This window comes from Drosophila teissieri, chromosome 2L (assembly GCF_016746235.2).
Source record: "Drosophila teissieri strain GT53w chromosome 2L, Prin_Dtei_1.1, whole genome shotgun sequence".
Classification (NCBI taxonomy): domain Eukaryota; kingdom Metazoa; phylum Arthropoda; class Insecta; order Diptera; family Drosophilidae; genus Drosophila; species Drosophila teissieri.
In genome coordinates this window covers 1,180,585-1,204,449 of record NC_053029.1, presented here as the reverse complement: position 1 = coordinate 1,204,449, position 23,865 = coordinate 1,180,585, and the positions used below count along the sequence as shown (strand labels likewise).

At 50.0% G+C, this 23,865-nt stretch overlaps 9 protein-coding genes across 12 annotated transcripts; 4 read left to right on the top strand and 5 right to left on the bottom strand.

Moving 5' to 3' along the window:
- Nucleotides 1-818: 818 nt before the first annotated feature.
- On the top strand, nt 819-3,554 carry LOC122613336 (phospholipase A-2-activating protein). Its single transcript, XM_043787468.1, has 4 exons — nt 819-1,103; nt 1,165-2,031; nt 2,089-2,712; nt 2,771-3,554. Exons 1-4 carry the CDS (start codon nt 946-948, stop codon nt 3,480-3,482), a joined length of 2,361 nt encoding a protein of 786 aa, XP_043643403.1. The 5' UTR covers nt 819-945; the 3' UTR covers nt 3,483-3,554.
- LOC122613345 lies at nt 3,512-4,229 on the bottom strand. The gene is made up of 2 exons (XM_043787480.1): nt 3,810-4,229; nt 3,512-3,745 (listed from the first exon to the last, which is right to left on the bottom strand). The coding sequence occupies exons 1-2, from the start codon at nt 4,170-4,172 to the stop codon at nt 3,566-3,568; spliced, it is 543 nt and encodes a 180-aa protein (XP_043643415.1). The 5' UTR covers nt 4,173-4,229; the 3' UTR covers nt 3,512-3,565.
- A 156-nt stretch (nt 4,230-4,385) lies between these two features.
- Nucleotides 4,386-6,318, bottom strand: LOC122624987 (integrator complex subunit 14). The gene is made up of 2 exons (XM_043804797.1): nt 5,685-6,318; nt 4,386-5,627 (listed from the first exon to the last, which is right to left on the bottom strand). The coding sequence occupies exons 1-2, from the start codon at nt 6,223-6,225 to the stop codon at nt 4,405-4,407; spliced, it is 1,764 nt and encodes a 587-aa protein (XP_043660732.1). The 5' UTR covers nt 6,226-6,318; the 3' UTR covers nt 4,386-4,404.
- A 552-nt stretch (nt 6,319-6,870) lies between these two features.
- LOC122626108 lies at nt 6,871-10,609 on the top strand. The gene is made up of 5 exons (XM_043806239.1): nt 6,871-7,019; nt 7,658-7,780; nt 8,759-8,978; nt 9,031-9,610; nt 9,673-10,609. The coding sequence occupies exons 2-5, from the start codon at nt 7,695-7,697 to the stop codon at nt 10,449-10,451; spliced, it is 1,665 nt and encodes a 554-aa protein (XP_043662174.1). The 5' UTR covers nt 6,871-7,019; nt 7,658-7,694; the 3' UTR covers nt 10,452-10,609.
- A 70-nt stretch (nt 10,610-10,679) lies between these two features.
- Nucleotides 10,680-12,261, bottom strand: LOC122626115 (dehydrodolichyl diphosphate synthase complex subunit NUS1). Of its 3 annotated transcripts, none has more exons than XM_043806262.1 (3): nt 12,145-12,261; nt 11,459-12,060; nt 10,680-11,128 (listed from the first exon to the last, which is right to left on the bottom strand). In XM_043806262.1, the coding sequence occupies exons 2-3, from the start codon at nt 11,948-11,950 to the stop codon at nt 10,784-10,786; spliced, it is 837 nt and encodes a 278-aa protein (XP_043662197.1). In that variant the 5' UTR covers nt 11,951-12,060; nt 12,145-12,261; the 3' UTR covers nt 10,680-10,783. The 3 variants fall into 3 exon arrangements, with proteins under 3 accessions (XP_043662197.1, XP_043662187.1, XP_043662205.1); XM_043806252.1 differs by having other exon boundaries at nt 12,117-12,258; XM_043806270.1 differs by having other exon boundaries at nt 12,121-12,255.
- A 736-nt stretch (nt 12,262-12,997) lies between these two features.
- Nucleotides 12,998-19,710, top strand: LOC122614937 (adenylyl cyclase-associated protein 1). 2 transcript variants are annotated; one of them, XM_043789711.1, is made up of 7 exons: nt 15,266-15,500; nt 16,289-16,823; nt 16,977-17,101; nt 17,633-17,987; nt 18,055-18,602; nt 18,673-19,193; nt 19,255-19,710. In XM_043789711.1, the coding sequence occupies exons 1-7, from the start codon at nt 15,281-15,283 to the stop codon at nt 19,336-19,338; spliced, it is 2,388 nt and encodes a 795-aa protein (XP_043645646.1). In that variant the 5' UTR covers nt 15,266-15,280; the 3' UTR covers nt 19,339-19,710. The 2 variants fall into 2 exon arrangements, with proteins under 2 accessions (XP_043645654.1, XP_043645646.1); XM_043789719.1 differs by lacking the exons at nt 15,266-15,500; nt 16,289-16,823; nt 16,977-17,101 and adding an exon at nt 12,998-13,150.
- Nucleotides 19,711-19,764: 54 nt separating this feature from the next.
- Nucleotides 19,765-20,640, bottom strand: LOC122614965 (vacuolar protein sorting-associated protein 29). The gene has a single exon (XM_043789757.1). The coding sequence runs from the start codon at nt 20,542-20,544 to the stop codon at nt 19,996-19,998; it is 549 nt and encodes a 182-aa protein (XP_043645692.1). The 5' UTR covers nt 20,545-20,640; the 3' UTR covers nt 19,765-19,995.
- A 59-nt stretch (nt 20,641-20,699) lies between these two features.
- Nucleotides 20,700-21,967, top strand: LOC122614957 (general transcription factor IIH subunit 3). Its single transcript, XM_043789746.1, has 5 exons — nt 20,700-20,795; nt 20,853-21,033; nt 21,086-21,281; nt 21,345-21,763; nt 21,826-21,967. The coding sequence occupies exons 1-5, from the start codon at nt 20,765-20,767 to the stop codon at nt 21,896-21,898; spliced, it is 900 nt and encodes a 299-aa protein (XP_043645681.1). The 5' UTR covers nt 20,700-20,764; the 3' UTR covers nt 21,899-21,967.
- A 2-nt stretch (nt 21,968-21,969) lies between these two features.
- LOC122614950 (5-methylcytosine rRNA methyltransferase NSUN4) lies at nt 21,970-23,573 on the bottom strand. The gene has a single exon (XM_043789733.1). The coding sequence runs from the start codon at nt 23,549-23,551 to the stop codon at nt 22,040-22,042; it is 1,512 nt and encodes a 503-aa protein (XP_043645668.1). The 5' UTR covers nt 23,552-23,573; the 3' UTR covers nt 21,970-22,039.
- Between the last annotated feature and the right edge of the window lie 292 nt (nt 23,574-23,865).

Below are 23,865 nucleotides of genomic sequence, written 5' to 3'. Positions count from 1 at the left end.
CCTAATGAACAGTAAATTAATATATAAAGATTACGTTTTCTTCATTTTACCTATTTAAAAATAATTATTTGACTAAGTATAAGATCATTAAATATATCGAATATTTAATACACTTTTCAATACCAGCCATACTTAAAATATTTAAATTAAAAATATTAGATATTAACATATTCAGAAACAATCGTTTATTGACCTTTACTAAGTATAAGAGAATTAAATATTTCGAATATTTAATACACTTTTCGATACCAGCTCTACTTATAATATTTAAATTAAAAATATTAGATATTAACATATTCAGAAATTATCGTTTAAACAGTAAATTTATATATATAAAGATTACGTTTTCTTCAGTTTACCTATTTAAAAATAATTAATTTACTAAGTAGAAGAGAATTAAATATTTCGAATATTTAATATACTTTTCAATACCAGCCATACTTAAAATTTTTAAATTAAAAATATTAGATATTAACATATTCAGAAAATATCGTTTATTGACCTTTACTAAGTAGAAGAGAATTAAATATTTCGAATATTCAATACACTTTTCAATACCAGCTATACTTAAAATATTTAAATTAAAAATATTAGATATTAACATATTCAGAAACTATCGTTTGAACAGTAAATTAATATATAAAGATTACGTTTTCTTCATTTTACCTATTTAAAAATTAATTAATTTACTAAGCACAAGAGAATTAAGAGAATTCGAATATTTGATATACCAGCTATACTTCAAATTTTAAAATTAAAAATATTTGATATTAACATATTCAAAAACTATCGTTTATTGACCTTAACCCGATCGGATCGGCTCACCACTATCTGAGTGTGCAGATTTTTTCGCAATTTTGGCCAATCGCTGACAGCCGGCAAACAAAGTAACATTTTTGAGCGGAGCTGCTGGAACGGGAACACAGGAAGACCAGGACACCAAGCATGGAGCCATCGTTGGACAACTACAAGCTGAGCTGCGAGCTCCTGGGCCACAGCATGGATGTGCGAGCGGTGGCGGTGGGAGCTGCAACTCCGGAAGGTGGCCAGAGCATTCTGTCCGGTTCGAGGGACAAGAGCACCAAAGTCTGGAAGCCGAGTGGGTGAGTTGGCTGGGCCTAGTCGCTATGAATTCCACCTTAAAACTGCCTTCGATCCTGATAGGAATGAGTACTTTGAGAGCCTTACTCTGCAGGACCACAAGAACTTCATCTCGTTCATCTACTTCCTGGAGTCGGAGCAGTGGATCTGCACGGCCAGCAACGACGCCACCATCTGCATCTACAAGCAAGACGGCTTTGTACCCCTGCTTACCCTCAAAGGTCATGGGTCCACGGTGTGTGCTCTCGCAGGAGGATTGGAGCCACGGAGTCTCATTAGCGGTAGCTGGGACAAGACAGCTCGGGTGTGGACCATCAGCGAGGCCGGAGATGTGTCCTTCGTAGCTTTGGAGGGACACGAGGCGGCAGTTTGGGCGGTGGCCACCTTGAAGGAGCAGCAGAAGTATGTGACCGGTGGTGCGGACAAGAACATCTACTACTGGAACGCGAAGGGCGAGAAGCTGCGCCTGCTCAAGGGACACACGGATTGTGTGCGGGGAGTCATGGGACTGGATGCGAATACTCTGCTCTCCTGCGGAAATGATGCTGTTCTCCGGTTTTGGAACGAGGATGGCGAGTGCGTTAGCGAGATGAACGGGCACACCAACTACGTCTACTCCATGGCCCGGAATCAGGCGCTGGGCGACCAAGTGGTTGTCTCCTGCGGCGAGGACAGCACGTTGCGTATGTGGAATGTGATTACCGGCGACGAGCTGGGAGCACCTATCATCCATCCAGGCATTTCTGTGTGGTCTGTAACCTGCCTACAGAACGGGGACATTGTCACCGGTTGTAGCGATGGTGTTGTGAGGGTATTCAGCCACGTTCCTGCTCGACAAGCCAGCGAAGCAATCCTTAAAGCCTTTGACTTGGAAGTGGAAACGAGGAAGTCCCAGATAAACGAGGAGATTGGAGGCGTCAAAAAAACAGAGTAAGCTACAAGTGAATCTCTGTTAAAGAATAATAAAAACTGATTATCCGTCTTCAGCCTTCCAGGTCCGGAGGCCCTTCTGTCCAATGGAACGCGCGAGGGCCAAACGAAGATGGTGCGTCATGCCGATGGTTCCGTAAAGTGCTACAACTGGGCGCTGGGTAACTGGAATCTGGTTGGCGATGTAACTGGCGCATCCGGAGGCACGCAGTCGAGCTCCGGGAAAAAACTGCACGAGGGCAAGGAGTACGACTTTGTGTTCAACGTGGACATCTCCGACACGGAGCCACCCATCAAGTTGCCCTACAACCGCGGCGAGGATCCGTGGCAGGCGGCCCAGACCTTCATCCATCGCAATAACCTGCCACAGGCTTACCTCGACCAGGTGGCCAATTTCATTGTGAAGAACTCGGGGTCTGTGCCGATGGAGCAGGCGCCAACTGGCTATCAGGATCCATTTACTGGTGGCTCCCGCTACGTTCCTGGATCGAGCAACACCAACGTGACGAGTGGCGGCAATTTGGATCCCTTCACTGGAGCGTCGAGTTACTCCACAGCCAGCAGCAATGCGCAGTCGCAGGTGGATGTGAACTTTGTGCGATCTGGCGACAAGCACTTTCCCGTGAGCAGCTACCGCACCTTCGACACGTGTGATGCGAAGAAGGTGCTGGAGAAAATGATGTGGGTTGAGACATTTTCCCCAGCTTGAGATGTACTAATTCCTCCTTCTTTTTGGCAGGGAGTTCAATGGCAAGCTAGGGCCCGCTGATGGTAGAGTGGGTGAGGAAGTCTTGTTGGCCGTAATCAAACTCACCGAACAATCGCCCGAACTCGATCTGACCTGCCTTGAAGCGCTGACGCTGCTGCTGAGGTGGCCAGCGTCCTTTCAGTTCCCCGTGCTGGACATTCTTCGCCTGGCCGTGCGAAATGAGCCCATCTTCAGTATGCTGAACAACAGCCACAATTTCCTGGGCACCGTCATCCCCCAGTTGACCGGCTCGGCAGCCAACCAGCTAATGGTGGTGCGCTGCCTGGCCAACAGCCTGAGCCACGCGACCGGCCGGCAACAAGTGTTGTCCCGTCTGCCGGAGATCATCGACCTCGTGGGAGCTATCAAGACGGGCAGTGCCAATCTGCAAATTGCCGTGGCCACCTTCTATTTGAACCTCACAATCTCCCAGACATTGAACGTGGCGAAGTGGGAGGTGTGTCATGCGGTTACATCCGGTGTGGTGGAGCTGCTCAAGTGGGCCAAGGACTTGGAGGCGTGCTACCGCTCCATGCAGGCCATCGGCAACCTGACCACCACTCCGTGCGGCCAGGAGACCATTGCACAGGTGGTGTCCGTGGACTATGTGATGGACAAGCTGAGGGAACTCACGAACACTCCGCAGGACGAAAACTTCAGCAAGGTGAATTCTGTGGGCAAGGCCCTGCTGGCTGCGTTCTAGGATCTCCGTGAACCAAATTTTTCTGATCATTCTAAATTATACATATATTGGAGAACGTTTTTTCTAATTATACACAACAAGCGCTATTCTTTCTTGGAATGCTGATGACTCTCGCACGAAGACGACGTTGAGGGTTCCGGAGGATGCTGTCGGCTGTTAATCCGGTCCAGCAGCTCGTGCTTCCAACGCTCTTCGGGCACTCCTCTTGCCCAATCCGGCACGGTGATGTTGGGTAACGTTATCGTGGACATGGCTTTGAGGATCTGGAGTGTCGGGATGGAAATTGCAAGAATATCTCGGAGTTGCAATTAGAAATGCTGGTCTTACCTGTTCTGTTCGCGTTTTATCAAGATCCATCTGGAGTTCCCTTGGTCTAGGTTCACTCCAGACTTGTCTCTCGATCTCCACGTCAGCGGGCTCAATGGCAGGCATGTTGGGGTCTCCGTGGGTGACTGTGGCCGTCATCAGGTCCACATCCTCGTCGTTGTCCGCAGACGGAGTCTCCGGTTCCCTGGAAACCTCCTCAGGATGCGCTGCATCGTTCTCCTCATCCAAAGCGAGTGGCTGGTAGCCATCGTAGGCATCCAAATCGTCGTCATCCTCGCTCTCCACGCCTCCTCGTGGATGGTCAACCGGTGGCGTTGGAAGCCCCTCTTGACCAGGATCTGAAGGTAATTCTGGACTTCCCATTGTTATTATTTTTACGGCCAAAATTATTTGGTTTTGTCATCGATAACGATAACGCAAAGCTGCTAGTGCTGTAAAGCGCCAAGCCGTAAAGACACAGAAAACCGTTAGCTTTAAATAGAAATCTGCATTTTCTAAAGATAAAATTGCAAAAATATATCCACATCGTTCGAAATACCTACCATTTCTTAATACAAAATAGACAGATTTTTAAAGTTAGGTCGTAAAAAGTGTTTTAATACATGTATGCAGGAGCAGGAGCCGTGGCAGCCGTGCTGCCTGCATCCGATGCACCCACTTTCTGCAGCGGAATAATCGTGGACTTGATATCTCTGTTCGAGGTCTTCCGCAGCTCCGTGGACGCGTGCTGCAGCTGCAGGGTGCACTCGTTGCTGGCTCCATTCAGGCTGAGATGGGCGCACTCCTTTTCCAGCAGCATGGCCAGTGCCTCGAGCAGCTCCACGAATCCCAGCGCCAAGGCAGCCCGGCGGATCCGATTGAGCTCCTTGTAGAAATGCTGCGTCTTGTCGGGCATCTTCTTGGCGTGCCGCAGTACCTTCTGGACATCGGACTGCAGGCTGGCCTGTCGTATCCACACCACACTGCTCTGGGAATAGGATCTGCGGTCGGCACGCACCGGAAAACTGGCTGTTTCTCCGGGGGCTAGGTCCTCGGGGAATCCGAGCAACTCCAGATCTCCCAGCCAGGGAATCACATTCGTGCCGGGTGGAAGTATGTTAAGCATCAGGTTTGATTTCTTCTTGCTGTCGGTGAATGCATATATGAATCCGTACCACCTATCCCCCACCCTAACCAGAGCGGCCATGTTCTCCATTTTGAGGGCACCGTGAAGGAGGACGCACAGGTTTTCTTTTTGCTGCTCTGTCTGTGGGCCAGGTTTCAAAACAATGGTCACATCGTCGTCACCACTTTCTTCCGTTTCTTTTGAATCCTTGGCGTAAAACTCTTTAATATCAACTTCCAGCTTATCCAGCTCGTAGTTGGGATTGCTGGTATCCAGGTTGAGTTTCGGTGGCTTGGCCGCTGCAACCAGATTGCCGGATCTTCGGCTGCCGCCGCTCTTTTCCCGCTCCACTTTAGGAAGCACCCAGTGACGACTCAGGGTGGCCGGTGATCCAATGTCCGAAAGGGCCAGAAAGCCACACACCTCAATCTTTTGGTCTGTGTGGCGAATGGTGGGTTCTCGGCCGAAGATGTGGGACTTTTGCTCGTATGGAGCCGTCGGCGGCCAGAGCAAAACAGGTGCCTCCATGCGGAAGTAACTGCCGCACTTTAGAGTCACCTCGGAACTCTTGTAGCTGGCTTCGCAGAGACGTTCAATTAGTTCGAAGACCGTAGTGCGACCCAATTCGCTTTTGTGGCTGGGGTTCGGGTTGGGATTGGGGTTTCCCTCGACTGCATCGCTGCTCTTGGCGGGCTTTGTCATGAAGAGCTGGCCTGGAAGTTTAGGTTTAGCATTAGGGACTTGAATGGAATGCATAGCATGCAGCTCACCCTTCAGGGAGACTGTGTCCAGCAGCTGCTGGTACACCGCCAGTCCCCTGGTGAAGTAGTGATCGCCGTGCAGGCCCAGGCAGATGAAGTTCAGGTTGTAGTTGGCCAGGGTCTTCAGGAAGCTGAACTCCGGCTCCGTCTCCTTGCCGGTGTAGGCCTCCAGGAAGCCCGTGATCGAGGTGTTGCCAAAGCCGAGGCCGCAGTCCGTGAGGACCACCACCTGCAGGATGTTCTGGTTGCCCCACGGCGACATTATGGACACCACCGCCTTGAGCATGCTCATCAGGCAGGCCTTGTCCACGGGCTCCACCTTCTTGACCGCCTGCCGCACCTGGTCGTAGTCCCGGGTGAAGTCCACCTTCAGTTCCGCCGTTGTGGAGTAGGAAAGCAGAGCAACGTGCTCCATTTTGCCGGCCGCCGTGAGATTGTCCAGCAGATGCTGGATGCCCTTGGTGGCCAGCGACTGGTAGGTGTGCTCATTCCTTCCCGGAACGGGACGCAGCATCGATAGCGATGCATCCAGCGCTATTAAAGTGGGCATTTCGTAGCTTAATTGAACGGATTTAGCGCTTTATTTATGTTTTCAATTTTTGTTATTTATCTTCTTCTTCTGCTCCAGCTGAAATGCCATTCGCCGCGAAGTGACTAACGGTTTCTTGTTCCAGGTGAATGTGTTTGTCCATGATTTGGCGCCAAGCAGAAATTCAAATATTTCAAGTGTTGAATTTTCTAGTCTCTTACCGCCAACTCTTGCTTATGAATCAAATTACTCAGTGAGCAAACTTGTACAACAGAATACTCTTATGTTCCACCAAGTAATCAAACTGCTTAATTGATTTATTTACTCACGTATTAATCAAATTTCCCGGAATTGCCCCACATAAATAAGATTATATTGGGACAAACAAGCATCTCAGCCAATCGATTTGGGATGCCAGCTTTTAATTGCCTTGGATTTCGCCGCCCATATCATTTGTTTGCATTGTGCTCGATGATTTGTATTAGAATAAATTGAATTTTGATTCGTTGCCACCCCGACTTGACTGCATGCGGGAACTCATCTCAGCATCTCACCATCCCAGTTTTAATTACTGAACGCATAGGCAGCTGAGAGCAGAGAGAGGATCCACTATCGGGGAGGAGCACGGATCCACAGCTGCTCCGGAAAAGTCGGCGGACTTCTGTTGCTCCAGCATCATTCCTCGATCGCAACTCGAGCTGTTAGGACGTCCAGTGGTGGTGCTCCTCCAATTTTCGACCCAAGTGATTTTCGATCCAAGTGTGTGCACGATTGAGACTACTCTTCGAACTCGAGTTATTCAATTACCCTTAGAGGTGAGTTTCTTGTATTTACATACCTAGCTGAATGTTTAATTAGTGAGCGAAGGCAGAACTTTTTGCACACCCCACTCAATTCGTCAACCTCTAACCCAATCCTTATCACCGCGAATATATTCAAGCTACAACCCAGTAATCTCCAGGGAAATTCCACCTTCTGCTCATTCACGTTGGCCTAATTGTAATTTTAATTCGCCTCGTAAATTCACTCGCTTATTTCTGACCCAATTCCCTGAATGCACCACTTCCTCTCCCTTTGGAGGAGAATCTGGCACATGCAATGTCCAGTGGATATTTTCGCGTCATTTGTTTATCGCCACAAGAACAATATCGCTCTATATTCATGCATGGATGTGTATATGCATATTTTTAGCGAGGTCTATCCGGACAAGGAACCAATCCGCTTTGTTTGCAGTTGTTTCAGCTGCGAATCAGTGGCATTTCTTTATTATTTGTTTGCACCCCCATAAATATTGCACATAAATTAGCCTACATTTGTTTACCCCATAGTCCGTCCGCTAGCGATAAACAATCTCCGATGCAGTTCCACAGGAAGTATTCGCATCCACTGGCGGCGAACGGAGGCGCCATTGCAAACCCATCCTCAATCTGCCATTTCCGTTCGATTTCCACAGGTCACGCAGTGGACTCGCATCCCAGTCAACACCCACGATGGCCACCGGAAGTCGCCCTCTCCAATTAGTGCTCCTAGCTCTGGCCGTGCTCACCCAATGGCAACCCATCGATGGATTGGTCTCGTGAGTAAATTGCAACTACTTTGTCATGCGAATTGAATTGATAATGAAGTTGATAATTAGAGCATCAACATCATAGTGACACCCCTTCCCTAAAACCACTTAATACCAATACTCCTGGTTTACTCCATTCGCACTGCCTTTCCATTATTGATTGCCCAACTCCATCTGAATTTCATTGCGGAAACTTCCATTAGAAACTCCTAATTCCACTCGGATCCTCAGTTTATGGGATCCAATTATGCCACTTCAAGTGATGGGCTCCTAAGAAGAATACTTCTGAGTTTGCATCTCTTGGAAGGGCGGTAATTGGATGCTCAAGCGATCTGCATCCCCGCCTCCAAGAGGGGATTCAAGGAACCACAACTTCTAGATGCCCGATTTTATGGTCTTGACACATGTCACACATTGCCTAGCACTTCGGTCCGGAGTGGTTCTGCTTCCATCCCACATAGCCATCCCATAATGCCCTCCACTGTGCCAGACTTCCAACTAAGAGCAGTTGTCGGCGCCTGGGGCCGTCGCATATGTGCATCATAGTTGTGGGATGTGTGATGTGCGTTGTGGGATGTGGAGTATGGATGCAACCCCACTCCTGATGCCTTCAAAGGGAGCCAAGATGTTGGCGCTGCGCCTATTTGTTTGTTTATTTTGGGACTCTGGCCGGGAATGGGGGAGTGCTCTCAGTGCTCAGCCATGCAAATGGGCATGTGTTCCACGTTCGCCCTCCACATGCACACACATAGCTATGCTATATCCATCGGCATCAATGCAGTTCACACAAACAGCTTTCGGAGTGGAGGGTTCCTGACCCTGAAGATCACTTATCCCCCGCCCCAAAGCACCCCCTCAATATTTATAGACGCGTCATCATGGTGGTGGTCCCGCTGCCATCTGCTGCCGTCCCCCACTCCGCTGATGATTAATGGTCCGGAGCGAGGCTAATTTTAAGCCACTGCCCTAACCCCCACTCCCTTGCAGCAACGAGGAGCTGCGCGGAACCATCCAGTCGCTGATCTACTCCTACAACCAGCTGGACAATAAGCTGGAGCGGCACGAGCATCGCGAGCGCGCCCTGGGCGAGCTGCTCAAGAAGGCGCTCCAGTCCATCCAGAAGGGCCAGAAGAGTCTGGAGCCCATCAATGGCATCTTCGGGCGCCTGGACGAGCGGGTCAGCCAGATAGAGACCATGCTCATCACGGTAAGTCAGCCATAAAGGGGGATGCATTTACTTAAACTGATCCGATCTCCAGCAAGAGGAGAAGTACAACTCGCAGTCGGACCGCTTCAACCAGGCCACGGAGCACATGTTCAAGTGGATGCGGGAGAACGACGAGTGCTTCAAGAGACCGCCGCTCAGTGGCAACCTGATTGCTCCTCCAGCCGCGCCCGCCGCCCCCGCCATTCCCAAGGAGTTCCTGGAGGAGCAGCGGCGCCTCAACGCAAAGCTCCTCGAGGAGATCCAGAAGCTGTCGGCCAGTGTGGCCTCCCTGAAGGAGAGCAGCCAGAAGGCAGCCGACCAGACCCAGAAGAGCTTCGAGGACCTGCCCAAGGCACCGCAGCTGCTGGCCCAGATCGAGGCCAAGCTGCAGGAGCACGCGGCCAGCGCGACCACCGCCGCTCCGCCCAAGAACGCTGAGTTCGAGGCCCAACTCTTGGAGCGTCTCACCTCGCTGGGCGGCCAGGTGACGGAGCTGAGCGAGACTGTGCAGCGTCCAGCTGCTCCGCTTGGCCTCAGCGAGAAGGATCGCGCCTACATCCAGGAACTGAACAACGATACGCTGAATGCCCTGGCGCAGTTGAAGAGCGAGTCCTCGGACGTTCAGAAATCAGGTGGGTGCACAAGTCATCTTAGTTGGGGGTCCACTTCCACTTGCTCTTTCCCTGTCATACAGCTGCGACGGAGGCCACGGAGCGACTGCAGCAGGCGGAGGCCAACATCCAGGCGGACGTTCGTCAGCTGACCGCCGACGTGGGAATCCTCAACAAATACTTCGCCGCAACGAACGAGAGCAATGCCAAGCTGAACGAGGGTCTGGAGGCGCTCGACAGGTTCAACAGCATCATAATGACCAACTCGGAGGTCGTGCTGGACACGCAGCGCAAGGTGGACTTCGGCACACTAAACGTGGTGCAGCGGGTGGGCAAGCTGCTGGCAGAGGAAATGGCCAAGCTGAGCGGGCTGCTGAAGGAGCGCTTCTCATCGCTGGACGGAGCGGTGGTGGGCATGCAGAAGGAGGCGAACAAGAACATCAGCGGACTGCTGGACTCGGAGCTCACACAGGTGTGGCACCGCATCGAGATCATGGCCGGCGAGATCGGGCAGACCAGGTTGATGTTCGAAAAGATCCAGAACGTCACCGACAAGGCCAGCAACGACACGCTCATTACGATAATGGGACTCGGCAGCCGCGTGGAGGAGACCAAGAAGCACATGATTGACATGGACGGGAACCTCAACTATTTGCTGGGCAAGCTGACGCTCATGTCCTCCGAGTTCGCCAACATCAAGAAAGGTCTGGCCGAATCCCTCGAGAATCTGCGCAACTCCTTCCACGACCTCCACGCGCAGATGCCCACGGGTCCCGGCCCACACAACATCGACAAGAACACGTATCTGATGACCGACGTCAATCTGCTGCCCAAGCTCCATGCTGGGCCCGGCAGGGAGTAGAGCTGGAGCGACGGAGATGGAATTTGAACAGTAACCAATACTATAATCCTAACCATAGCGCTTAGGTCTGCCCACTAACATATACCCATCTAGTTGCGCCTTAAGCTGAAGCACTGCAAAACGTCGTTCAATAAAGATCGAATATTATGTACAAGATACGAAATGCTGTTTGGCCTCGCTATTAGATCGATCTGAAAGGCAAAATCCGGACGCGATACACTTTCATACGAACAATACACTTTTGCGGTTTACTCTTACGAACTAAAAGGAATTCCTGGCGATAATTTACATAATGTTAAGGTAACTAGTTAATATAAGGGTGTCGTTTCCGTTTACGTGCCCCACCGCTGTTCGCATCGCGAGTACTTGCACAGGATGTTGGCGAACGTCTCCACGTCGAAGTGGCGTCCACTGGGGTGCGTGTGGAACTCGGTGAAGCGCGCGTGCCAGGGCAGCAGGCCGTAGGTGCACGTTTGCCGGGCGAACACGATGCCCAGCTCCGGCTCCGGGGCCTCGAACCCGAGTCGCTTGCTCAGCATGTCGGTGATCTGCTCCGTCAGCGCTTCGCGCTTCTGCTTAAGTAGACTCTGCACCAATTCCGTCTCCCTGCCTTCGTACAACTCCCGGCAGACATCGGCGATCAGGGCATGGCCGTCGGAGGCGCTGATTTGATGGAGCTGAAAGACGCGGAAGCCGAAAAGTCAATTAGAAATTGATAAGGCGACGACTAGTTCCGGGAATCGATTACGTTGCTATACCCTTACAAAGGTTTTATTGGATACAAATGATGATTATGTTCTCAGCACAAAGCATGTTTTGTAAAAGAAGTTTGGCTTATGAAATAATCTTGTCTATGATGAAACTAAAGTATATATCGATGAAATATAACATATTTCACTATCATTCAACAATTTACACTAATAGTGTAGTAAGTATTCTCTAAGGGTATTTCCAACATGGTTCTAAAGTCCATTACTGTTTACGGCTTATCAGACGCCGCCACTCACCTGCAATTGAGGGGAATGTGAACCGTTCACATAACCATTTGACTTTTGTCCGTTTTTGGGCTGGCTCTCCAGTTTGCTGGGACTTGGACCGGGTGGCCACTTTAAGCAGCTGCCCGTGTCCCCGCTGGTTGACCGACACAGATCGGCCATGTCCACATAGCCGCTGCCTTTCGTGCGCCTGTCGTACAGGCTGACGTGTTTGATGCCCACGTCCAGGGCAAAGTCGAAGATCCTGCTCAGGAGCACCGCATCCACGCCGGCGTCCACGGGGGAGATAACCAGGACCAGATGCTGCGGCGTCTTGGTCAACTGGGAGCGGCACTCGGCGAGCACGCGCCGCTCGTGCGCCTCACGTGCCGTTCCGCTGCGCCAAAGGTCATATGACCGGATGACCAGTGCATTGAGCCGCTCTCGGAGCCGCCACATCAGTTCGTAGCCGCCAACCAGGAGCAGCAGGATCCTGCCGAGCAGCAGGCACAGCACCTCAATCATGTTGCGCAGGTCAGGGGGCGGTTTCTCGACCAGCCGTTGTCTCTTCTGCCAGGAATCCGCTCCTGTTGCTTCTTCGGTTCCCCGTCGCAGTGTACACAAGCGGACATAACCTGCAAATGGGTGGCGGACCTGGGATTAGGGCTTTCCAGAGGTGCCGGCTGCCTACCCACGCTCATTCAGGGTCACTTCGCTACCTGTTCAGTCACTTGGGAGGCGGGTGCATCTTGTTATCCAAGCGTAATCAAGTTTTAAGCGATGCGCTTCGCAAGAATAAGTAAAATACGTGTTCCTAAGTGAGACCAGGCGCCGGATCTCACAAAATACCAAGCAAGCATGTGATAATTCTTGAGCAGCTTTTAATTTAATAAATAAAATGTTCGCTTTAATTTTTTAATTAATATGCGAGACTGAGTATGTAGGGAACGACATTTTATTGGAAAACAACTGCATTGAGCAAATAATATGAACAAGATTAAAAAAAAAATTTACAGAACTGGAAATAGCGTCAATTTCTGAGGTTGCACTCTAGTAGACATGTAGCCTTTGAAATCAAAATTTAATTTTTTTGAATGCAAATCAAACAATTTTTATGCATAGTAAATCATTTAGGAATTAATTTATACTAGCTATGGCACTTAAATAGTAGTTTATAAATTTATACAACCATTTATAAATTTTTCATTTAAAAAATAAAATATCCGCTTCGATTTTTTAATTAATATGCTAGACTGAGTATGTAAGCCATATTTTATTGGAAAACATCTGCATAAAATAACAAGTTTCAAAAAATATTTTACTGAACTGAAAGTAGCGACAATTTCTGAGGATGCATTCTAGTACAAATGTAGCCTTTGAAATCCAAATAAAATAAATTGGTATGCATATCAAAAAAACCTTAATACATAGTAAATAGTTTGGAATTTACTTTGTATACTAGCTATGGCACTTATAAATTGTTTTATACAATTAAACAACCATTTCTTAAGTGTTAAATTGCTTAAGTAAATAATTACTTTTAGATTTTTTGCAGTCTACATAAGGGTTAAGTCGCTTGACTTTTTCCGCGAGCGCACGTCTGGTCACACCAAAAGCCACGCCAAGTTATTATTTTCGCCATTTCGCCGGTGTTCACCACTCAGCTTCTCGTCAGTTCTCGGAATACAATTGCAGATCCTTGCGAATTCATCAGCCACTTCAAAGGTGAGTAGTTCCTGCTTTTGCTTACAGCGTTCTTTTAAGCGGGGCTTTGCTATTTTTCGCAATTTCCTTTCTCCCATTCGCCGGCTGAAAGTGTCTGCGAAATTAACGGTTAACGGGGAGGGGTGGGTGGTGCTGGCACGAATTTGCCTGTGTGTATGTGTGTATGTGTGTGCTTGCAGGCTGTGGGTGTTTGAACACACACAACAACAACAGTGGAGAGAGCAAAAAGACAAGAGACAGCTGTGTGATGGCTATTTTTGTGTGATTCATGTTGTTTGTAAAATTAAATCTACATGGTGTATTTTTAACGATGATTTCACATCCGATTCCATGGCATAAAAATCAAACTGAATAATTGCCAGCAAGTGTATGCAAATTAACCCTTAGCAGCTGCCGTTGCGATTGTTAACCCCCGATAAGAAAAACTAACTACTCAGCTGTTGTGGCCATCTTTTGTTTTTGTTTCGCTGACTCACAGACACATAGTTTATATATGTACGTATATGTACATATATGTATGTAGTTTACGCAAGAGCAAACCCGTTCGCTTGTGTTTGTGCGGGAATGAGTCAAAAAGTTGGCCAAAACGCTTTTATCAGCGAATCGCGCTTGAAAATCGGCAGAGATTACCGCTCGCCTCGATTTCGGTGGAAAAAATAACACCTCGCCTTATAAGGTGGGCGATTTTCCTTCTACCATTTTCCCCCACCGGTAACTCGAGCTCACACACACACTCGCGCCGCTGGCATAACGGTTCCTCAGCTGCAGACATTTAATCTTCTTGGTTTCTAGTTTTTCGCATTTCTCCTTTGCTTGCTGCACGCAACAAACGCATCTGCCGCAAAAAAAACGCATCAAGACCACAAGGAGAACTAGTATCGCCAGGCGAAAGTTGAATCTCGGCTTACTTCCCCTCAGTTCCTCGGCGCCTCCCCCCCATCCCCCGGCTGCCGATGCATTTCCCACTCTAATTGCCAGCCATTTGTTTTAAGCTACTTAAAGACAAAAACAACGTCGCTGTTGCCGGTGCAATAAACCCATTGCACTGAGGCCAAAACAAAAACTGGCAAGCAAACGAAGTGGAAGTCTAAGCAGAGTCGAATTTTGCATACCCTTCTGCTGCTGTTCACAAAGAACTCATTTACATAGAGCTCTTTTATAGGCAAGATATGATTAAAGTAGTGTTTATGCTCACAATGGTGTAATAGTTCCATTATCATATTCTTGGAAACTTTTTAAATAGTAAAGATAACTCGGGGTTGTCAGAAGTAATTGATCGGTGAACCCCGCCTTATAGAGCTGATAAAACTATGGGATCGGCTGGCATTTCCCTCACCAAAGTCGCGCCACCCATTGCAAGGGTATCACGAAATCACAATCAAAGTGCTGTCTGCGCAACTCTCTCAGAGAGTTTTCCATTTTCCGCCTGGACCGCGAGCTTTCTCTGCTGCAAAAGTGCAAGATATCGCCGCAGCTTGCACAAAATCCTGCATGCCAGGCCAAAAGCGGTTATTAATGAAACACATTTTCATTGCCAGTCGGTGGCTGGCCCGAAATGGTCAAAAGCAGCGCCAAATAGCCCAACAAGGCAACGCAACTGCACAGTTAACAGCGGGGCTGTGCTAACAGAGTCCTGTTAAGTCCTGTTGAGTCCTTCGAGTTCGAAACCATACGATACGAATCGAATCATAACCGAGTCCCAATCGAATGCGAATCCGAGTGCGTGGGCGTGCGCTTCGTTTAGGGTGTGTTCTCCGTGTGTAATCGCATTTGTGTGTCATTTGGTTCTGTGCTTGGGCGGCAGTCACTTGACCCAGTTGGAGGTCCGCACAACTCTGAGGACCTCTTTTAATGTGCCAATATATTCGGGCCATACACTGCTGGATAGACACATCGCACGCCCCATGAGCAAGGAGTGGCCACGTCCCTTGGAAACCCGTTGAGTGGCTTGTATGGCTGCTGCTTCTACTGACTTGATTTCGTTTGGTTTGGTTTGGTGTGCTGTCAGTGTTGTGACCGCCGCTTGAGCTTCACGGGCATCCGCAGTCCACAAACGGAACTTACATAATGTGCTTGATTCGTATCTAGAGTGTTGAGCACCGGAAAAGCGCAGCCAAAACCACCTGCAAAATGTTCTCCTGCTGCCGATCGAATCCCAAGGCGGGCAAGAAGGAGAAGGATAAAGGGAACGCGGAGGAGGAGAACGAAGTACAGGCCACCGAAAAGGTGGAACCCCAGCTGAACGGCAAGCCAGGAACTCCGAAGGAGGAGCCACAACCTGTAAAGCCAGAAAAGGAGCCCCTGGAACCGGATAATCCCGAGGATAAACCCAGCACCCAGCCAAACACTGGTACTGACGCAACCCTAAGTATTTCCCCACCACCCCAGCTATTCCACTCGTTCTCCGGCTTTCGAGCTCAACAGCTGTCTCGGCTGCTGTTTGCTCTCCGGAACGAAGACCCGTATCCGGCCGGTTCTCCGCCGCCACTGCAATGCCACTGCAGCTGACCACAACTTGTGATTCCTTTCATTTCAATCCGAGTACTTCAAGCTGCCTTCAGTGGCCTTTTCTGTTTACTTTTGAGTTGTCTTTACTGTGCTTTCTCCTCGGTTTATTTTTGTGAATTTTAAACGAGTATTTACGGAATATCAAGGAATTGCGCCGATTCGCAGTTGATTAATGAGGAATATCTAATGACATTGCACACATATTTTTTGAGCACTTAGATCGTGCTCATCCATCAGATCGAACGTATAGTATAGAGTAGTGTTCCACCGCTTACGTGACGAATATAGAAACTCAAATGAAGGTCAGTCTTCCAACGTTTTAGGAAATATTCAGTAAATAATTGTAATTAGCCAAGAAAATTCGAGATTCTATAGATTTCTGTGTGCTCACGATGATAAATCAGAGGTAAGCAGTAAAAGATAACCACTCAATCTATCACTGACCATGACATCATAGTAAGTCACGGCAAGTGCTGTCTTTTAAATGCAATAAATGAACGTAATGAAGCCAGGAAGCGAGGTAAACAGAGAGCGAAGTGCAGTAATCAACTTAAGTATCGGCGCTTTCCTTGATGACCGTCTGTGTAATTCGAGCTTCATGTAGAGTAATCTTAAGCAACACTTCCACAGCCCAACCAACTCAGGCTGAAGCGGCTATCAAATCACCACCAGCAAATCCAGCAACAACACCAGCACCAGTTGCAGACGCAAAGACAGTTTCCGCACCCAAAGAACTGGAGCCACTGACCCGCTCCACGCACTCTTCCACATCCACGGCACCACCGGCTTCGATGACCAGCGGCGAGGCGGAGGAGGCTGATGAAGTGGTGGTGGCGGCCGTCACGCCGACCACACCGCCTCCACAGCCGCCGCCCACCAAGAGCTGCCTGTCCAGGCACAACTCCACACATCAGTCGATCAAGAAGAAGGTGAACATCAGCAACCGGGCGGAGATCATCGAGCCGGATCCACTGCCACTGCTTCTGCTGGCCAGCCAGAATCAGGGCTCCCTGCTGGACGACGACGAGGTGTTCTCCGACTCACTGCCTCCACCCAAGCGGGAGAGCATGTGTGCACCCTACATCGAGGGGGATGTCGTCTCGGAAACTCTGTTCTTTGCCCACGGATTGCCCTCCTGGTTCGACGACGAGCGCTTGAATGAAATGTATGCTTACTCGAGATCCTGTTCTGGTTTCGCTTAAACTGCGGCCAAGATATCCATCTAGTTTAGCTGAAACCAGAGCAGGCTGACCCTGCATTCCCTGCCACGCTTTGAACTGCTAGTATATCGTCTCCTCTGACCTCGTTCCATGTCCAGCGGCTGCATCGAGCCACCGGTCACGCCGGTGGGACGCGACGAGCTGGAGCTGAAGCGCCAGCGTCTCTACACGGAGCTCCTGCGGGCCGCTCATGCGGCTGTGGAGCATAGCGTGGCCGTGCGGGGTATGCGAGCTTCGATAGAGTCCGATTCATTTGTATTTTTCGATCTCAGCAGTTTTTTAAGCGGATGCTTGACTTTCACTTTATGTTTTCGCCGTCAGGAAGTTTTATTAGTCGAGTGATTTACTTAACTTTCTGATGGCCAATAAGTTTGCAAGTCAAGTGTTTCTGTTTAAAGGTTCAACTTAGTTCTTCTCTTTTGATTTTTCGTTGTCTTGTGCCGTTTTTGCATGTGGTTTATTACTTTCACTCGTTGGAATTAGCTCTTTTGCATAATGAATTTATAAGTATTAAGCGCACCAGTTCATCACCATCCACAAGCTCGCGATGAGAGATTATTCCTCTCGAGACGCCTTAGTTTATATCGCCTTTTTGTCAGATATTATGAACGCACGATTCACTGGGGTTTATCACGCCGAAACATCATCTCACTCAAGTTACTTTCATTATAAACTCAGTGTTATTTGAATAATAGGAAATAATTGTCAAGCAAACTGACCGTTTTCCGTTCTCTTTCGCGCCATTCTGGTTCAGATAACGAGCCGGAAGCCAAGCCCTCGGCCGCCGTCGACCACTTGGAGAGCATTTGCGAGCGACTGGAGACCCTCGTCGACCGATTGGAACGCACTCTAACAGCGCCACAGCCCATAGAACTGCCCACGCCCACTCTCCCGCCCCCACCAGCCGAAGAAGCAGACGTTGAGGAAGCTCTTCCAGTTTTAGAAAAAGCAGAAACACCACCTCCACCGCCGTCGCCGCCCAGCAGCAACATGAGTGTCGCCGGATTCGAGGACATTGTGGCGGGTCCGCTGAGCCAATACCTATCCCTCTCCGCCAAAATTGGCGGCGATGTGGCGCAGCATGCGGAGCTCGTAAAGAGCGCCTTTGGGTGAGTCAGTCTGGATGAGTCATCCGTGCGAAAAGTGAAATAATGTCATCGTTAAATCCCCGAACAGCTCCCAACTGCAGTACGTGACGCTGGCCACTCAGATTGCCCAGCCGGCGCAGCCCAAGCAGGCGGAGCTCCTGAAGCCGACCTCGACGCAGATCAGCGCCATCCAGGACTTCCGCGAGAAGCACCGCTCCTCGCCCTTCTTCAACCACCTGTCGGCCATCAGCGAAAGCATTCCCGCCTTGGGCTGGGTGTGCGTGGAGAAGACCCCGGGTCCCTATGTCAAGGAGATGAACGACGCCGGCCAGTTCTACACGAACCGCGTGCTCAAGGAGTGGAAGGAGAAGGATGTCAAGCATGTGGAGTGGGCCCGCGCCTGGGTGCAGACGCTCACCGAACTGCAGGCCTACATCCGGCAGTACCACACCACGGGCTTGGTGTGGTCCGGCAAGGGAGCTGCACCCGCCGGAGGTGCCCCGCCACCACCGCCACCCGGTGGTCTGCCCCCACCGCCGCCCATGCTGGATCTGAGCGCCCTCAAACTGGACAGCGCTGGAGATGATCGCAGCGCCCTATTCGCCCAGATCAACCAGGGTGCCGACATTACCAAGGGTGAGCCACAGCTGCAAATATGGTTTAGTGCTCTCATAGTGACAAAATGTATATTTTGATACACCCCCAGGCTTGAAGAAGGTCACTGGCGACATGCAGACCCACAAAAATCCATCTCTGCGCACCGGACCGGCTCCGTTCAAATCGCCAGCCCAATCGGGCGGCAGCCAGGCCGTTGCTGCTCCATCTGCGCAAGCCAAGGCGCCCGTTTTCGAGCGCGACGGAAAGAAGTGGATCATCGAGTACCAGAAGAACAACACCGGTCTGCTGGTGGAGAACGCCGAGATGAACAACGTGGTGTACGTGTTCCGGTGCGAGGGATCCACTCTGACCGTCAAGGGCAAGGTGAACAACATCGTCTTCGACTCCTGCAAGAAGTGCTCCCTGCTGTTCGACTCCGTGGTGGCCTCCGTGGAGTTTGTCAACTGCCAGAGCGTGCAGATGCAGGTGCTCGGCTCGGTGCCGACGGTTTCGATCGACAAGACCGACGGATGCCAGATGTATCTGTCCAAGGACTCGCTGGGCGTGGAGATCGTCAACTCCAAGTCCTCGGAGATGAACATCCTGTTGCCCGACGACAGCGGCGATTATGTGAGTTTAAGATAGGTTTCTCTTCTTTTCAGTTACTCATGTATGTTCGTTTGATTTCCAGACCGAGTTGGCTTTACCGGAGCAGTATAAGACCACGATTGCCGGCAAGACCCTCAAGACTGTGTGCGTGGACAGCCTCGGCTAATGCGGTTCCCGTGCTCGGGAATCCAGTTCGTTGCTTTTCCAACTGTCATCAGCAGCAAGCATTAGCCAGTCAGCAATCATAATTGTATTTAATCTAAGTGCAAAGTTTTCGTAATTCAGAGATTTTTAGATCAAACTCTTCGTATTGATGATGTTGCCAAACTTTGCTGTCCACTGGCTTGTGAAAAGTATTTATATAATTTATTTCGATGGAAAAGCGATGGCCACAAAACCGAACCCAATGTATTTATATCGAGAGTGTGTAATGAGGAACTGAGCACGAAATTCGATCTTTTTGAGCAGACTCTACTCGATCATCAGATGTAACTCCTTTTTATATTCTATTTAATAAAATTTAAACTTTTTTATCAGATTATTGTGGCTGTAACCCATTGGGGGTGTTTCAAAAAAGGATAATTACATTCCATACTTTTTCTATACCTCCTAAGCGTTTATTATTGCATACAATCGAAAACTTCACTTTCATCCGATCGTACTTTTATTCTCTATTTAAACAAGGTGCTAGCATTTTTTATCAGATAAAAAAATGAGAACTTGATTTATTGCTACGTACATTTACAATTTCTTTAATGAAGCCGAGCTCAGAATGCGGGGGTCAGGGATTGGTAGGGAATGGCTGGTGGCTAATACTAGGGCCCTAGATCTTCTTGTACTCGATGCGCTCCACCTTGACCTCGTCGCCGATCAGTTGGTACACGTACGTGACCACCGTGGTGCTCTGGATGTCCATCAGCACGAACGAGGGCACCACATTGGTGTCCAGTGGGTTGAAGGCGCCCGTGGCCGATCCCGGATTGATGTAGAACTTGTTCCCGTGCTCGTAGGCCTCGAACTTGTACGTGTGCCCCGTGATCAGGATGTCCACGTCCAGTTGCCGCTGGATGAGGGCCAGTGCCTCCGGGTCTCCCCGCGGAACCACCTGGTGGCCGTGGCACAGCCCGATCCGGAACTGGCCGACGGTGACCACCTTCTGCTCCGGATACGTCAGGTTCTCGTCGAAGTCGCCACGCACTATGTGCACATCATTGGCCAGGGACTTCAGGTAGTCGTAGGACTCCTTGGTGCAGATGTTCCCGGTGGCCAGGATGTGATGGATGCGGCCCGGCACCAGCAGTTTCTTGAACTTGGCCGGCAGGCTGCTGCACCGGTGCGGGATGTGCAGGTCGCCGAGTACCAGAACGAGCATGGTGTCCTTTGTGAAGCTTTGTTGTGTTTCCCAAAAGAATTGTGAAACGCCCAGCGAATCAAACGATTGGTGGCAGCGATAACGATAGCGGATCAATCGAAGGCGTTTGGTGGTGACACCGTTTTGTATTCAATACAAAATATTGTGCGTATGAACATTGAGGTACCCTACCGCGAGTATCGACTGGTGCGCATCTCTAGCGATAACATTGCCGGCGAAAATGGAAGCGGATCAAGCAGCAAGCAAAGAAGGTATTTGTTATGAGCCAGAATCGAGTGAAAACAATGGCTTATGAACGCACATTTCAGCCGAATCATGCATCGACCTCCTGGTGATCGTGCTGGACACGAACCCCTCGCAGCACATCGTGCGCCAGAACCCGCAGAACCTCACCCAAATCCTGGAGGCGGTGATTGCCTTCGGGAATGCGCACCTGATGCAGAAGGCCCAGAACAAACTGGCTGTGGTCTCCTGCTCCCATCATGCCACGTGAGTAGAGGCTGCCACATATGAGCATCACCTAATGGTTCTTCCGTTACAGAAACTTCCTGTATCCGCTGCCCAAACGGCAAGTGGAGCTGCGCCAAGTGGATGGACAGTACGAGGCCTTTAGTCTGGTGGAGAAGACGGTGAAGCAGCAGCTGGGCAGCATCCTGATGAACGCTCCCCGGCTCAGTGCTCCTTGTGAGAGTCTCCTGGCCGGCAGCATGTCCATGGCGCTGTGCTACATATCCAGGGTAGAGAAAATCTAAAGAGTAAACCCGGAGCTACCAAATCTAACCCAAAATACTCCTCTACAGCTCCAGAGGAATGTGGCTCCGGGCGTCAAGATGCATTCCCGCATCCTGGTCCTCACCGGCAGCAACGAGTGCGCCTCGCAGTACATGACGTTCATGAACGTCTTCTTCACCGCCCAGAAACTGGGCATCACGATCGATACCTGCGCCCTGGACAAGACGCTCAGTTTGCTCCAGCAAGGCTGTGATATTACCTCCGGCCAGTTCCTCAAGGTCACCCAGTTGGATGGCCTGCTGCAGTACCTCTTGTGGGTCTTCCTGCCCGCCCCGCAGATCCGCCACAAGTTGGTCCTGCCGCCACCGCCCAAGGTGGACTATCGCGCCTCCTGCTTCTGCCATCGTGAGCTCATCGACATCGGCTACGTCTGCTCGGTTTGCCTGTCGGTCTTCTGCAAGTACAGTCCCATATGCACCACTTGCCAGTAAGTATAATTTCAAGTTTAATAAACTAGAACTATACTTACATACATTTTATTCTTTGCAGCACCATTTTCAAGAATCCCGGTCCTCTGCCCATTAAGGGTAAAAAGAAAAAGAAGACCGACAAGCAAATGTAAATGCAGCAGTAGAAGATACTGGTTACCAACGGAAGCAGTATGTTAAATATAAAGGTACTTTTTAATTTACAACTCTAATTATTTATTGGGGCAACAGCTATATAGTCTTATGAATCTGACAATTCAGATACCATTTAATCACTAATTTCTGGTTATTTTACTAAAGTACATAGGCCCAAAGTTGGCCGGCAAGTAGGGCACCACCATCTGTCCGTACTTGAGTCCCTTTGGGTGCTCGAACTTGAAGACATCGCTGAAGAGCGCCGTGTGCCGACTCAGATCCTTGATGGTGGCCGTGATGCCGTACTCAGTAAATACCTTTTGCAGAGCCATGTGCACAACACCATCGTTCTGGATGGGCGACAACGAGCAGGTGGAGTACACCAAGCTGCCACCGGGTCGCAGGAGACGCAAGCAGTTGGCCAGGATGCCTGCCTGGAGCTCTGGGATGCGCAGGCGCTCCTTTACGCGCGTCGGCTTGAAGATATTGTTGTCCTGCTCGTTGAGCACATGGCGATCCGTGGTGCAGGGCACGTCGACCAGGATCTTGTCGAACTGCTCGTACTGGTCCAGATTGCGGGCATCACTCTGGCTGAAGATGAGGCGCTTGCCCGCCCAGCGCTCCTTGTAGTCGAACAGGTACTCCTGCATCACCTTGCGCAGCTTATTTAGGCGGGACTCTTGGATGTCATTGCAGACCAGGTGATCCAAGTGCAGCGTCTGCAGCATAAGCAGGGACTTGCCGCCTGGAGAGGCACAGGCATCGAGCACACGCTCACCAGGCTGCACCTGCAGGAAAAGAGGCGGCAAAGTGGAGGCACCATCCATCATGAAGTGGGAGAGTACGCCGGTCATGCACTTCTTGGGTCCCTTGAAGTCCGAGCAGTTGCCCATTTCATATGTGTACAGGGATAGATGCTCGGGGTAGTGAAAGGAAGCCTCTTGCTCAATGGCGAGTGGGAAATCGGCGCTGGTTTGGTAGTACTTGTAGTGCTCCGACTCGGCCACCCAGTCCTCCATGCCCTTGATGCTGTGGGCGGGCATGTACTCGTACAGTCCGCCTGTGCCGAACTGGGGATCCACCAAGCGATGCTCGTCCAGCTTCACATCCTCCTCCAAAGCCTTCGTCAGACTCTGTTTAAAGGGATTGTTCACTTGCTCCGTTTGCTGCGTTTCCTGAATGTTGTCAAACTTCAGTTCCAGCGGCAGTTGCGCGGATGCACCATCCTCCGGCGAGCTCGGGTATATAGAGGCCACCTCGCGTTCCTGCTGTTTCCGCAGCAGTGCATCCAGTTTACCCTCGATTTCATGGCGGGATTTGCCCTGTTCCGGCACCGTCTCCGTGCTGTCCTTGAGGCGATCCTGTGCCAGGTTGATCAGGGACTTCATGTTGATGGCTCCATCTGACTCCAGCATGCCGCACGTCTGCTCCGTGTCCCCGAAATTGTTCACCAGGGCGACGTACTTGTGCCTCGTGAGCAGCGCCGCCCGCATGTTCTTCCACCGGCTGCCGTAGACACTGCCGTAGAAATCATCGAAGTTCTCCAGCGCCCGGTCGCAGTTGTTCTTCCGGTTCTGCAGCACATTCCATCGCTTCTTGGCGCCGCTCTTACACCGCCTGGACAGCAAACAAATGCTCCGCACCTTCAACATTTTGCGCAATGCGTTGAAACCGGCAAAGGCAAACTGATTACATGAAATCATATGTTTCTGCGCGACTATCGACTATCGATAGTTGACTGTCTTTTGGCGGCCCTGGTTATCGGAGTTCAAAGTGTGATAAGCGAAAGGTATGTTGGTTCTTAGATGTTACAATCCATTTCACAGCTGTAAAGTTTGTTATGAGTTTTGATCACCATATATCCAACAAATTCCATTTCGAACATTTCTCCTGTTTTTAGGCGCGTTTGTTGTACACCTACATATCTGTAACCAAATGCTCTGAGATTCCGTGGAATGGCTAAATA

Bases quoted from the DNA above. Each gene is read 5' to 3' on its own strand.
- LOC122613336 (XM_043787468.1), top strand. From the start codon at position 946: ATGGAGCCATCGTTGGACAACTACAAGCTGAGCTGCGAGCTCCTGGGC. The intron at 2,032-2,088 runs GTAAGCTACAAG...ATCCGTCTTCAG, and splicing joins GGAGGCGTCAAAAAAACAGA to CCTTCCAGGTCCGGAGGCCC. The intron at 2,713-2,770 runs GTGGGTTGAGAC...TCTTTTTGGCAG, and splicing joins AAGGTGCTGGAGAAAATGAT to GGAGTTCAATGGCAAGCTAG.
- LOC122613345 (XM_043787480.1), bottom strand. From the start codon at position 4,172: ATGGGAAGTCCAGAATTACCTTCAGATCCTGGTCAAGAGGGGCTTCCA. The intron at 3,746-3,809 runs GTAAGACCAGCA...CCGACACTCCAG, and splicing joins ATAAAACGCGAACAGAACAG to ATCCTCAAAGCCATGTCCAC.
- LOC122624987 (XM_043804797.1), bottom strand. From the start codon at position 6,225: ATGCCCACTTTAATAGCGCTGGATGCATCGCTATCGATGCTGCGTCCC. The intron at 5,628-5,684 runs GTGAGCTGCATG...CTAAACTTCCAG, and splicing joins GGACACAGTCTCCCTGAAGG to GCCAGCTCTTCATGACAAAG.
- LOC122626108 (XM_043806239.1), top strand. From the start codon at position 7,695: ATGGCCACCGGAAGTCGCCCTCTCCAATTAGTGCTCCTAGCTCTGGCC. The intron at 7,781-8,758 runs GTGAGTAAATTG...ACTCCCTTGCAG, and splicing joins CCCATCGATGGATTGGTCTC to CAACGAGGAGCTGCGCGGAA. The intron at 8,979-9,030 runs GTAAGTCAGCCA...TCCGATCTCCAG, and splicing joins TAGAGACCATGCTCATCACG to CAAGAGGAGAAGTACAACTC.
- LOC122626115 (XM_043806252.1), bottom strand. The intron at 11,129-11,458 runs GTGAGTGGCGGC...CGCGTCTTTCAG, and splicing joins CACATTCCCCTCAATTGCAG to CTCCATCAAATCAGCGCCTC.
- LOC122614937 (XM_043789711.1), top strand. From the start codon at position 15,281: ATGTTCTCCTGCTGCCGATCGAATCCCAAGGCGGGCAAGAAGGAGAAG. The intron at 15,501-16,288 runs GTACTGACGCAA...ACACTTCCACAG, and splicing joins CAGCACCCAGCCAAACACTG to CCCAACCAACTCAGGCTGAA. The intron at 18,603-18,672 runs GTGAGCCACAGC...ATACACCCCCAG, and splicing joins GGGTGCCGACATTACCAAGG to GCTTGAAGAAGGTCACTGGC.
- LOC122614965 (XM_043789757.1), bottom strand. From the start codon at position 20,544: ATGCTCGTTCTGGTACTCGGCGACCTGCACATCCCGCACCGGTGCAGC.
- LOC122614957 (XM_043789746.1), top strand. From the start codon at position 20,765: ATGGAAGCGGATCAAGCAGCAAGCAAAGAAG. The intron at 20,796-20,852 runs GTATTTGTTATG...CGCACATTTCAG, and splicing joins TCAAGCAGCAAGCAAAGAAG to CCGAATCATGCATCGACCTC. The intron at 21,764-21,825 runs GTAAGTATAATT...TATTCTTTGCAG, and splicing joins CCCATATGCACCACTTGCCA to CACCATTTTCAAGAATCCCG.
- LOC122614950 (XM_043789733.1), bottom strand. From the start codon at position 23,551: ATGTTGAAGGTGCGGAGCATTTGTTTGCTGTCCAGGCGGTGTAAGAGC.